At 47.0% G+C, this 13,680-nt stretch overlaps 1 protein-coding gene across 6 annotated transcripts in view; it reads right to left on the bottom strand.

Moving 5' to 3' along the window:
* LOC144168766 (DNA-dependent protein kinase catalytic subunit-like) overlaps positions 1-13,680 on the bottom strand; it is a 477,503-nt gene that overhangs the window by 106,446 nt on the left and 357,377 nt on the right. For all 6 annotated transcript variants that reach the window (XM_077697734.1, XM_077697729.1, XM_077697730.1 and 3 more), the window contains 3 exons: positions 8,495-8,600; positions 7,058-7,190; positions 4,476-4,614 (listed from right to left, as the gene is read on the bottom strand). In XM_077697734.1, coding sequence (XP_077553860.1) covers positions 4,476-4,614; positions 7,058-7,190; positions 8,495-8,600 — 378 coding nt within the window. The remainder of the gene's footprint in view (positions 1-4,475; positions 4,615-7,057; positions 7,191-8,494; positions 8,601-13,680) is intronic.

The raw sequence follows: 13,680 nt of genomic DNA, 5'->3' as shown, positions 1-13,680 counted from the left end.
TTGGACTGCAACCACAAAGACGCAGATTTACAGCCGTCCAGCTGTTAGGGCAATTGCAGGAATAGCCCGTGTGTGAAGAATTCTTACATGTTTGGGAAAGCCTCTTTTTTTGAGAAAACCCAAACCTTCTGGTGCTGTCTAAACAATCTGGCACAAGGTGCCCACTCCTGCCGCTGGAGAACCTGTATGGGAAAGCTTTCCCTGCTGCCAGGTGCATTGTCCTCTGCTACAGAGCTACCTTGAGCACATGCAGTAATGCGATACTATGTGGATATACAGGGCAAGATTTTATGAGCAAGAACAACTTATCTAGGTCAAATTTTCTTTTAATTTAGCTTCTTTTCACTTTTAAGCAAACTCTGTGAAACTTGCCAGTTTTACTGCCTTTCCCCCACTGATGTCAAATATGCCATTATTTTTTCAGTCAGTCACTTAGCTCCCAAGATAATTAGAGATAATTAGTCCTTTCTGGAGGAACAACAGACAAAACAGTGTTGGTCATAAAAGTGTAATCTTTATATTATATTATATTTATTTATTTATTTATCATAGTACCCACAGTGCCTTTTTAACGCATTACAGTGGGGGGAGAAAGTAGAAATTCATACAAAATACAGGCAGAACAGAAATATCACTTAAAGCACAATGACAAGCCAAAACCCGGCATGTTCAACGAAGATACACTACAAAGAACACGATAATATATCAATAGACATAAGTGTCACAACATTTGTGGGTAACTTATTCCTTTCGCTAATATTTTTGGGGAAAAAAGAATGCTTAAAAAATTCAGTTCTACAATGTACCGTACTTACCCGATTCTAACGCGCCCCCGATTTTCCTGGCAAAAAAACAAAAAAGCTTGCACCTCCTATTGTAATGCGCACGGAACTTGAGCAAGAAAAACAAATGCGAGAGAAGCGGGCGATTTATTTCCCGAAGTAATCACACTCATCTCACTCCTCGCCGCTCTCCGCTGACCACAACATCTCGTCCTCGGTGGCGTCAAGAGCGTTCGTGATGCCACACTTCTGAACGAACGTTCAACCATGGTCGATGGGATCGTGGCCCACGCCTCGCGTGCCCATCCCGCGAGCTTCTCTAGAGGCGCACCGCGAGGCGCACCGCGAGCATCTCTAGAGGCGCACCGACCGCTCGTTTTCAACGCGTGAGAGCCGCTGCTGCCATTGCTGTTATCAAGCACGCAAGTGGAACGATTTGACAATTTGTGTGAACGCCGATAGAAAAGCCTAGGCGCCTATGCTTCCCGCGTCCGAAACATGGAGGATGGTCCGAAAAATCGACGCTTTGGCGCCATCTTGAAATGGCGATGGCGATGGGTGGGATGAAATTTCCGCTGTTTCGGCAATTTCGGTTTCGTATCCGATTCTAACGCGCATGCGATTTTTTGGCCTATTTTTCCGGAAAAAAAGTGCGCGTTAGAATCGGGTAAGTACGGTATTCCTTTATTTTACAGGAGTGATCTGTCCTTAGTGAAATGTAGCCTGGACTCATGTTTTGTCGCCTCTTTTACCTCTGTCTCTGTTTAGTGTTCGCTAGTATGTACGATGATTTCCTTACTCATTAAATAACAGCTTCTGTCTACCTCTGTTTTGTTATAAAATATATTGTGAAAACTCTACTACGATGCTGAAGCGAATCCCAACCTAGGCTGCGCTTAGCTGTAGATACACTGAAATTCCTTGAGTAATCTTTAAGAACAAAGCGACTAGCCAAGTTTTGAACTCTTTCTAGTTTGTCGATATCAGATTTGAAACGTGGATCCCATACTGTACAAGCAAACTCGAGTATGGGGCGAACATTGGTCTTGTGCAGCAACTCTTTAGTCTTCACTGGAAAACGTTTCGCGTTGCGATGTAGGAAGCCCAAAACACGACAAGCTTTCGCACACACATACCGTATTTACACGATTGTAGGTCGACCCTTTTTTTCAAATTTGACAATCCAATGTTGGGGGTCGACTTAGAATCGAAGTCGAACCATCTACCGCCAGTAGCGGCAAAGAAATGAGAAATCGGGGGTGCTACGAGGTGGGGACAGCTTTTCACCCTCGTTCCCGTGGTTATGGTCTACAGTGTGAACCGCATGGGGCGTTTTCTGCTCGCGGAAATGCGCCGCGCTGACGCTGCCGCGAATTCCACCCGCATGCTGCGCGCTACGCGATCAGCGGCGGCAACATGGCGGCGTCACCAGCCGCGAAGAGGTGCGCGCAGCTCCAGCGACCGCTTTTAACCGCTCTTTAAGATGTCACTGAAGGCACAAACGAAGACGTTTGTGCAGGAAAGGAGCTGATAATGTGGTCCAAAACGACACTATAAAGCATTATCCGCGCCGCTAGGGACAGCGCCAATCAAATATCCGCCACCGTGGTAAGCCTAAACATCGGCGGCGCCAGCTGGCTGGGGCAAGTTGTCAGGCTGCTCCCACTGCCGCGCTCGTCACGCGTCATACCGAGGTAGAACGGTAGAACTTCAAAGCAGCAGAAGCTGCCGCGCACGCGGAAGCGTCGACGCCGGCGTGAAAAAGTTGCCCGCGCAACGCCGACGCGATGGTAAATCGCGCGCGGCCGCTTCCGTCAACCACCATGTTGTTTGTATTGTTATCGCGCGGCTGTGGCCGCTGCCGGTTGCTTCGATGGTTGTCATCTCACAGCGGGTGTGCTCTTCCCGGGTGTGCTCTTCCGGGTGCTTTTACAAATGCATTTCTTTTTTAACATCTACCGCGCATACCGCGAGCGCACAGCTCTTGTGGGAGCATCGATCATTGATGGTAGGGTAGAGACGCCGTCTGGGTTGACAGTAGAGCTTCTCTTTGTGATACAATTTTCTAGGCGGCGCTCGCATTTTTTTTTTTTAGAGATGCAATTTTGTGGGGGTCGACCTACATTCAAGTCGACTTACAATCGTGTAAATATGGTAATTTACATGATGGTGCCAAGACAGGTCCGAGGTAAGATACACACCAAGATATTTATGTTCGAACGTTTGGTTAAGACATGTACCATTAATGGTATAATAGGAATAAACATGAGGCATTTTCTTTCTCGTGAAGCACATGTACACAGATTTCTGTAGGTTTAACTGCATTCCCCAAGTTTTGCACCAATCAAATAGCCTATTCAGGTTATGTTGAAGCGTGGTGCAGTCGCCGAAGTGATTACTAATTCTATATAATACACAGTCGTCTGCAAACAATCGTTTTGTAGAAGAAATACCGTTACAAATATCATTCATGAAAATTAAAAATAATAGTGGGCCCAAAACAGAACCCTGCGGTACTCCCGAACATACATCGACATCTTCAGACTGCTGACCATTTACGACAACATGCTGCTTCCGGCAGTTCAAGTACCCTTGTATCCAACGAACAATTTCAGGGTTTATGTTATACCACGCCAATTTTTCTAGAAGGAGTTTTTGAAGTTGGCACTCAAAATGGCTCCTTGCCAGTGTTTCCCCCAAGGTTTAATGAGCTGTAAAATTAGTTCCAAGCAATGCATAAAAAAACTGATTGTCTTATTGCACTCACCAGGGTTCATAGTGTTGGAAAATGTAAAGATTGCAGTTTTATGACCAACACAGTTTTGTCTACTGTTTCTCCAAAAATGGTTAATTACCTCTAATTACCTCAGGACTTAATTGGCCAACAAAAAAAATAATTCCATATTTGAAATCAGTGGAGGAAAAGCAACAAGACTGACAAGTTCCACAGAGTTTACTCAAAAATTAAAAAAGTTTTTTTTAAGAGCAATGTCCCTCTTTAACCGTGTACAAGAAATTCCCGCCTCTCTATAAAACCGCTGGTTGCAGCTATTCTTCGCGCCATGAGTGAGTGACTTTAATGACGTTGGTAAATTTCAGATTTTCTTGGTGATCCTGCAGAGTATCGCCCCTTTATTTTAAGACTAATACTCAGGTTTGAAGCATGGAATAAATAATTTTGAGCAATGCATTCCATGGTAATGCAGCAAAAAATGATAAGAACTGTTTACATGCTTCCTTGGTCGTCCTCCTACATTTATGGTTGTGCGTAATTTATGAGCTTCGTTTATTTCCTATCAAGCAGACGACAACAGGTGACCAACAGGGTGAATTTCTTCTTCCACATTTTTTTCCAACCTTGCGGACTTCTGGCTGGCGCATGGTGTGATGCCTGGATGTGCTAAGACGGCTATAGTCTACCGTAGTGAACTATTGAGAGATCGCTCATTTGCTTGCCCAAAACATCCAGATGGCCCATTTTTGCACAGAGATGATGGTGACGATCATAACAATAATAAATAATAATAACAGTAATATTTGCCATGGGCGCCGCCCCATCTAGTTATACCACTGCTTGTTCGCTACCTCACCCGTGCCCAGTCGTGCTCAGAACTTATCCGTCACGATCTTGCCCCGAGAGGGTTTTCCTGTCCCATCAATGCGCCTGGTGCCAGTGACTCTCCAGTGGCTCACCCAGTTTCTCGAGCATGCGGACGTGTGCCGCCAGCTGCTTGGCCAGGGGCTCGTTCCTGGAGGCCTTGCGCAGCAGGGCACAGTAGGCCTCCACGTACTCCCAGTGGCTCCACTCGTCCAGCTCCCGGCCCAGGCGCATCTGCAGGCCTCCTTCCCTCAGCACCACAACTCACATCCTGAGCGGCCTTTCACAACGTGTCAAACAAGGGGCCCCATGCTCCATCTCGCAAGTGCTCTGGAATTCCCCATGTTCTTGTGCACGTGAAACGGAAGCAGTGAGGTCTGCACATACATATAGCGTTGGCCAAATGGCAATGTCACTAGATGCCTCGCGTACAAAAATCCCCACCACACCGTCTACTGTTACACACAATAGATATACGTACCAGCATATCTTAAAGATAAGGACACGGGCTAACGCTAGCTAAAAAAGCATCAACAAAAATTTAAATTAGAATTAAAATTAAATTAAAGTAAAGTAAAATTTAAATTAAAGGCAATCCAGAAACATTGAACTAAATACAAGCAAAAGACGTGTCTTGAACAAAAGATCACTAGAGAATCTTTATTTCGATGCCCATTTGTGCCTCTTCTTCACTTTTAAAAATGCCAACGCAACTCAGCCCCCCATTTTAACCATAACTTCCAAATGGTATTTTTTATTTTGCACGAATCACTTTTGCAGCCATCACAGCCACCACATTATCATCTGATGATATCTTACATGATGTTTATGGTGTTACCTTAGCAAAAGAAGGCTATAGTCATTGCCTAGTGATGTGGTAATAACAGTGAAACACTTTGCCTCATTATAAAAAACCACATTGATGCCGCCAATGCGACCCACAAGCTCACTATAGGTACGGATGGTTGCAGCATGTTCGCTTTTCACCATGGAGAGGGCTGTTACAGCATACTAATAAATATAATTTTATTTCAACTTGTGAAATTTAAACATAAAGGTTTATTTTCATACTATCCTGTTTCAAGCTCTGAAGCAAAATTTTTTTTTTTTCACTCGCAGAGAGTTTTAACTCTTTCCTTACGGCACCATAGGCCATCAATCAAACACGAATTTCTGATGATTTTCAACATCCCCAGAAAGCTAAAAACGGCGCCTTGTGGACAACTAACGCCATCTGGCGTATTTATAGACATTTGACGTGCAGAGATGACGCCAAGAGTGAAGTTTGAACCCGCGATAGCGGCAAGTTGTGTGAAAATGGCGTCTGTTTCCCGGCGCGCTCTACAAAAGCTGACAGCCGTGTCAGGGACTTCAGGCAGCCGCTGCTGCTGATTTTTGTTGCCCCAGCAACAGCGATGACTCCACCAGCGATGTGGAGGCGTCAGTTTTTAGTTCTGATGAAGACGCTCCCATTCAAATGCCTCAGACTTCTGCAGGTGCTGGCAGGTAGGCAAGTTTTTGAAAAAACGTGTGTCCTATGTGATGACTGCGGCTTTACTTTGATGTGTAGGGTTTACTTTTATGGGTAACGTATGGCGGGGATATTTTGACAAATGCACCCCTCCGTATCGCGTTTTCATCTTCAAGATAGCCTGGAGCGTGTCAGATTAGTGCTGCAGAGCGATGTGCGACGCTTCTCAAGAGTGCCGGGCTTTTTTTTCTAGTCTTTCACCACTGAAGTGATAAGGGTTCTGTGTGAGAACACAAAAAAGTATGCTTGGATGCATAATAGAGACGAGACTTACCCTCAAGTGGCTTCGCGGAGTGGCACAGCCATCAGTTCCACTATGCTGACGAGCCCACAAAAATGCAGAACTTCGTGTACAGCATTAGTTTATATATTGAATCATAGCCAAGAAACGTAGGAAGAATTTGTATATCTTAGAATTCCTAGAATAATTTTTAGGCTCAGTACAAGCACCTATAAACATTGTGTGTATATACCATTTTCTGCATTTTTGAAATTATTAGACCAATAAACTGTAAATAATTGTACCTTTCACAAAACTGCTGTTATGTGTTTGGAAGAGCACTCTATAAGCTACAATTTCATGCATAGTAAGGCTAAATGTGTCCAGTGGCTCAAGAGAAAAAAATAATTTTGTGGGAGCACTCAAATCAGTCGTTTTCCCACCGTAATGAAAGAGTTAAACAGCATGCCGTGCAAAATTGCGCCTGTTGCAAATTCACCGTAAATTGAAGATGCCAGAGGTCCGGGAAATTTTTCGCACCATTTACAAGCAGCGAGAGCTTTAATAAAGTCACACAACTTTTACACAGTCGCACTGCGCAACATTCGTGTTCCCACCAACTGCTTACAATATGTCACATCTTCTCAGCCAACCACAAACAGGGCACTGCCTACAAGCCACATTTTTGCCAAGTAGCAAAAGCAAGCCCACACTGTCACGCTCATTGCATTTCTTTTAGCCTTTCAATGCCGGCCAAGAGTTACGCACCTCCTGTAGCGAGAAAACAGGCACTAAACGTTAGAAGTGCTGCTGTTGGGAAATGCCCCTTTGGCAGGAGGAAGCGGGTGGCGAATCATGGCCCCTTCCCGGAGAGCTCACCAAACGCCCGGCGGATGACCCCGAAGAAAGGCCCCCCGCAACGTCACCTTCTCGACTTGCGCGATGCACCGCAGGGCCGTCGGGACGTTCTCCTGCTGCAGCATGGCAGTGGCAAACGCATTCAGGAGGAGGGCCTTCTCCCTGGCCACTGGACAGCCCAGGGACTTGATGAAGAAGCACCTGCCACCACAAGAGAGCCAGCCAGTCGGGACACAGGAGGAGACCGGCACTGCTACCCTGCAGCCTACGGCTTAATTGGAAACCAAGGAAGGGGCCTACTGCACTGTGGGCACCAACAGCACCACCTGCTGCGGGGCTCGACAGGGTGTCACTGGACAGCCTGTCCCAGTTAGCACCTCCACAGCTGTGCTCAAAATTCGGATTACAGGTTGGTGGAGAGTTTACGGCCAGGGTTGAACCCTCCGAGGCTGCGTGCTTGGGGTGTCCCAATGGAAGGCTGCCCGTGGGTGGTTGGGCTAAAATCTTGCACACGAGGAAGTCCGTCCACTTCGCCTCAGCAGTCATGAATCGGGAATCGGACTGGTGACCCGGTGCATGGCAGCAGAACGCCTTAGCAACCCACACACTTTCACAATAATACGCGCCAAAATTTGTTGCCACGTGGTCCATTTTTACTTGGCTTGGCTCGCAACATGGCTTCTTCCTGCTCCAGACACCAACATCAACTACAAGGAGAATTTTCTCTCGTTAGTCTCGCATAAAGCTCCTAAAAAATCTCTGACAAAAAAAAAAAAAAAAAAAGAAAGAAAGATTTTCTCCAATAGCCATGTTTTCACATTGATAAACAAACTTCAAACTGTCCCTTATGAAAAATAAATACCGTTTTTGCAAATACAGGCAAATTTCGAGCTTGTCCACAAGCTCGAAATTTGCACATCACATCACAAGTTCCGCCTTGTCTATGAATGCAGAAGGAATCCTTTCGATGACTGAAAGGCTGACAACTGGACTGTGGGTGTTTGTCAACATACAGGCTTTGGAGGCATTCTTTTTTATGGGAACCATTGTGAGCAGACAAAAGAATTCTACACTCATCATGCAAATGAGTAAATGCTAGAGGTGCGTCAACACTTGAAACTTGAAATACTTGGCCTACAGTGTTTGCTATGCGTGAGGGGATTCAGAGTGCAGCTTTATCATATGATGCTTTTTCAGCTTCCAGACATTCACGATTTAGAAAAAAAAAACAGCGTAATGAAAGTTGGCCCTGCACACTACATTTAAGTTTCCCCACACAACTCGCCCCTTTGGGTTGGCTCTTTCGCACGACGCCAAATCTGTGCAAAAAAGCCCCACACGAGCGTGCTTTACATTATCAGGCAGTTGGCTGAGTCTGCCTCAGTCACCCTCGTCCTTTTGTTGCTGCTGCTGCTGTTGCCACCTTTCTCACTGCACACCACACCCGGGACACGATTTGCCGCCCGCCTTCCCTCCTCCCGCAGCAGCCCTGGCAGCAGCCGCACCTGTTGGCCACCACCTCGTTCCAGAGCAGGACGGAGTCGGCGTTGCTGGGCAGCCGGTCACGCCAGCCGGCCAGCAGCCGGCCGGAAGGGGCCGCCTCCTCGGGCACTGCACACAGGGCGGGAAGGCGCTCCGCTGCTGCACTGGCCCGGCCACCCCGACAGTGAGCGTCTCCGGCCCACAGCTTCATCCCCAAGCTTTGCCAGCCCCCTGGCGACAGACTCGCTCCCTATACTGGCACGTTCCTCGCACAAGAGAGAGGAAAGCGGTGTCGTCCATTGGCCCAGCAAAAAAGGAGAAGAAAAAAAAAAAAGAAGAAAAAGGGACCAAATGGTTTTACCAATTGGTCCCACTGTGCTCTCACAGGGACATAAACAGAGTGCAAGAAAAACACACCACAAAGCTGACAAGCGATTTTTTACAAGAAGAGTGCAGAAATGTAGACATGAACGTTCTCCACACATCATGGCAGGTCTTTGGTAAAAACGATCAATGTGCTCTGCCGAAATTATTTTCACAATCGCAGCACAAAATGATAATTTTTATCAATGACCTTCCGGCACATGCAGAGAATGTTTACCTGTGATCTCTTTTTGTAAACATTCGCTTGTTAGTGAGCTTTGTGTCCTACTTTCTTGCCAAGCTTTGAGCTGCTTCCCACTAAGAAATGTACCACTTCGCACAGATTAGAGCCACCCTTCCCCCCAACCGTGCAGAACGATTGGCAACTACATTTCCAATAATCAGGGCTGAGACAGCTGAAACAGCTTTGGGAGCAGTTTTCAGAGCAGCAAAAGCTTGATTTTGGAGCAGGAGAATCTTACTTGGGAGCAGATGACGACATTCAATAGGTGCGTCATCCTAGCAGCTCTTGCGTAAAAAATCATATTTACAGAGACTCGGAGGGACGGGGGAAGTACACTTTTTGATTAGTTTCGAGTGCAAACACGGAAACAGCCTTTGAAGGAACATGTTATTAACAGAATATCACAAAGTACAAACTGCACTGCCTGCTTGCAAACTTCTTAACTTTTATTGAGGCTGTAGGCACACACAACGTATAAGTCACGGGAAAAATTCATTTTTTGAAAAAGGTTGTTTTGGAATCTAGAAGCTCTGTATCAAAATATCTCGTCTGAAAACGAACACTAGGTGCCCGAAAAAAATCGTTTTGTCAGCGTGGGTGGCAGGAAACACATCCGAAAATGTAACGAAACGCTGTTATTGATGATGGCGGCACGCGTGTTTGGTTGCGCACAGCGCTACTATTTCAGTCTCCTTCGAAAGCTCAACTCTTCGTCCTTTCATTTCCGTCGCTATCTTTCACTCATTTGGGAGAGAGGTGACAAAAAAAAAAAAAGAAAAGATACAAGTCCCCTGACAGGCACTGGTGATAGCTCCTGGTGGCGCGACTTTGAACGTGCCTTAGATTGGCCGCCGTGACGTCCCGCGCACGGGAGAGCGTCTGCAAACTCGTGCCTTCTTGTGCTGTGGATGCGGAAAAACAAAAGCTTGGACTCTGCGCTTATGCCCGACGTTTTATGCTAGCGAAACTTTTGTCACGGGTGGTAATACCACCAGAAAAAAGTACTGGACTTTTCAAAATGTGGCCTGCACCACAAAATGTACTGAACACACCTCAAGAACATCTTCAAGCAAGCAGCAGAAGCTGCTGCACGCAGTACTTTTGACTGCCGTTGAGGCGGTAAAAAAAGTGTGCGCTCAGATGGGAGAAGCATTTTCAAGGAACATCCCCGTCGTATATGACGGCACGTGGCTCATGCGAGGCCGTGTGGGGGGGAATTCTACGCAGGACTTGTTCCAGACTGCGTAGCGCCCTCCAACTTTTGTCTCGGCTATACTACAACGAGCAGGAACGGACGCACCAGTGCCAAAAAACCCGGATGTTGCCGCTGGGCGCATGGAGGTTGAGGCACACTTCTGCTCTTTGGCCACTCGCTGGGAAAAAATGGCCTCCGGCCAGCCACCATCGCTTGTGATGACGACAGTTGCACGTACCTGGCGCAGCGCAATGAAGGAGTTGATGGCTTCATTCCACCCACCAAGGAAGACTGCATGAACCACGTCGAGAAGCGAATGGGGACCCAACCTTGTGCTATCGTCAAGAAGGGACTGCCACCGGGCGCAAGAGAAGGCCTCACGCAAGACCCGATCAAGAAGCTGACAACATACTACGGTCTGGCCACGTTCCATCACATGAGGAGCTGCACCATGAGCCACGGGGCCCCCTGAGCGGGTGCGGGCAGCCCCAGCCAGCCCACCAGTGCAGGCTCCCAGGGCACGTTGCGGAAGCCCCGCTGCCTGCATATCAGCGTCTGCCAGACCCCCGGCTGCTGGCCGGGCAGGCAAGACACCCAATGCCGCAGAAAGCCTGCACTCGGTTAAATGGCCAAAGGATGAGCACGTCGCGTTGTTTGCCGAGTGTGCAGGTACAACGCCGGCAACTTGCGTGCATATGCAGAAATGTGCACAACCTTGGCACTCAAGCCTGGTGCCCTCCGAAGGGCAGCTGAAAGGGATTTCCTACAAACGTGAAAGGCATCCAAAGCGCACAAAACCAAAAGCAAACGACCAAAGAAGCCACCTGCTAGCAAAGCAGCCAAAGACTACAGCCCTGGCACATTTTAGGTCCCATGGAGACTTTGCAGTTGAATTTCTTCAGAGTGCAATCTTGGCTCACCAGCTCACTTTTGATGAGCATATCAAAACAATGCGTGAAGCAATTTCTGTTCCACTGGCTCTACTGGATTCGTCACAGTACGTTTTGTGTCGTGATAGTGTTCCGTATTGTAAATAGTGCCTTTTCTTTTGCTTGAGCAAGAAGGTTCTTGTAGATCGTAGTAGATTGTGATAATATTTTGTACCAGAAGTGTGCTGGTTCAAGAAATATTCAAAGACTGACACAACATGACTGAAACATTCTGGCACACAGTGAAGGCGACTGCAGGGCAGTGCCATGTTTCCTGGTGGTAGATCACAGAGACACACGAGCTATGCTCCTCACTAGCTTGTAAACAAACAAAATGTGCTTGATCCTTCTTGCACAGGAATCGGTAAAACACAAAAGTGAAATGTGCCTCCACAGGAGCATTTGAATGTTATTGTGCATCAATATGAACTTGCACATCGCTATTTATATTTCGTCGGAATGGCACCGTTAGACGCATATGCATTAGACACTGGATTACACGCGCCGGACCATTGCGGAAATCCGATTGAAACCCCAGGCGCTCGCAAACCGTGCAAACGAAACCAAACGAGTTGTCAGCGAATCACTTGGTGAAGTCATGGTCCGCTACAGCGAAAGGAGCGTGATTTGCGGGTCGGCAGCAGTCTGTGGGTATGCTTGGCGAGCGCTGTCCTGCTCGCAGGCCGCTTCGGGCAAAGGTGTGACCACATTGGTCCTGCTCCGTAGCGTGTACGCCAGATGCTTGCGTTGCAATGAGCTCAGCTTGTGGAATGCGGCGGCAGTGTTCCACAGGCTGAGCAGCGTTCCACATAGGGAGCGGACGGATGAACCCAGCCCTATCAAGGCACCAACTATCGGCGCTCACTACTTCAACTCACCTCTCCTAGATGGCAGCAGCATCTGAATAGAGAAGTTAGAGGGATGGACGTAAGGCGCGTTCGTACAGCTATCCAGGCTCAGTTGGCAGAGCGTTTCACACCTCCCGTTGCGGCCAGACTGATTGCGGCTCGAACCCTAGCACCGCCGCGCCAATGGAACTTTTTCTGGTGATGCCATTTCCGTGACAGTTATGATGTCGGTGAGGTTTGTGTACCCCAGCATAAAACACTTCCGCGTTAAAAATGAAATACAATTCCAAAACGTCCTCCCTTTGTTGTCGAGAGCTCGCTTTTCGCCATTTCAAGAAGTTTTTTCTTGCTTTGTTCAGTGCTAGTTTCGGTGCTGCTTCACCATGATGTGGTACGCCACTTGTAGAGCCGCTTTCAAGCTGAAAGCTATAAAATGCGCTATAGAGCACGGCAACCGCACTGCAAGCAGGCACTCCAGTATCGAGTACAACGTGTGCTACTGGAGGCGACAGAACGAGGAATAGAAGGCGACCAACAAGACGCACAAACAGGGGTGAGACAGCTTAATCACATTTGGGAGCAGTTTTTGGAGCAGCGAAATCTCGATTTTGGAGCAGAAGAACCTTGATTTGGAGCAGAAGAACGACATTTATTATGTCACCTTATAGGAACCTAAAAAATCACATTTTTGGCAACTCCGGGGAGAAAAGTGCACTTTTTAATTGGTTTTGAACGTACGTAACACTGAAACAGCGTTTCAATAAAGTTTTTTTCTATTCCACTACCCTTTCACAAACCATTTTTAAATTCTGAGGCTCTATGCATAAATAGCGTGGAGCGCCATTGGAAATATCGAATAGAAAAACTGAGCAATTGCAAAGCATTTTTAGTATCATGTGAATGCAGAAATTATTATTTTTCTAATCCCAGACTGGGCTTTACGCACAAGTGTAGAGCCACGGCAAAAGTTGCGCAAGGCGAGGTGAAAGTCGTCGCATTTCAATCCCCAATGTGAACGTTCACTACGATTGTAATTTAAGTAATGGTGGTATATTTACCCACCTCCCTCCTCTTGGCGTTAAATTTCCCTTCAGGTAGATGAACTATTATTACTAGCACGCAATAATAGCCCGACCCGCTATCGGACACTGCTCGAACATTTTGCGGTGATGTTGTACACGCTTCTGCAGTGTTGATCGTCCCATTCCCGCCGCTCGCAAGCTCGCTGTCAAAGGCAGCAATAACTCAGCATTTTATAACACCTCAATGAGTCCTAAATTTCACTTCAAGGACGCACCGTGCCTCACACTCAAGGCCGAAACTCGGCGAATTCGCGGGCGCCACGTTTCTGATGAACTCCTGTCTTTCGAGTCGCGCAACTTCCCGCAACAGACCAAACAACTACAGTTGAACCTCGATATAACGAACCTCGATTTAACGAAATTCGCGATATAACGTATTTTTTCAAGTTTTCTAACAAAATTTTGCTAAATGCATGTATTTTTGTCTCGATTTTACGAAGTAATTTTGTGCGGCGCTTTCGATTTAACGAAGTCACGGCAAGAAAGGAAGAACGAAATTCCGGTCGAGGCACGTTTTATTTTGCCTCTCAGGCCCTACATTGAAAAAA

The sequence above is a fragment of the Haemaphysalis longicornis genome, unplaced genomic scaffold (assembly GCF_048455015.1).
Source record: "Haemaphysalis longicornis isolate Haplotype H1 unplaced genomic scaffold, Haemaphysalis longicornis Haplotype H1 scaffold_2, whole genome shotgun sequence".
Lineage (NCBI taxonomy): Eukaryota > Metazoa > Arthropoda > Arachnida > Ixodida > Ixodidae > Haemaphysalis > Haemaphysalis longicornis.
This window is presented reverse-complemented; position numbering and strand designations above follow the sequence as displayed.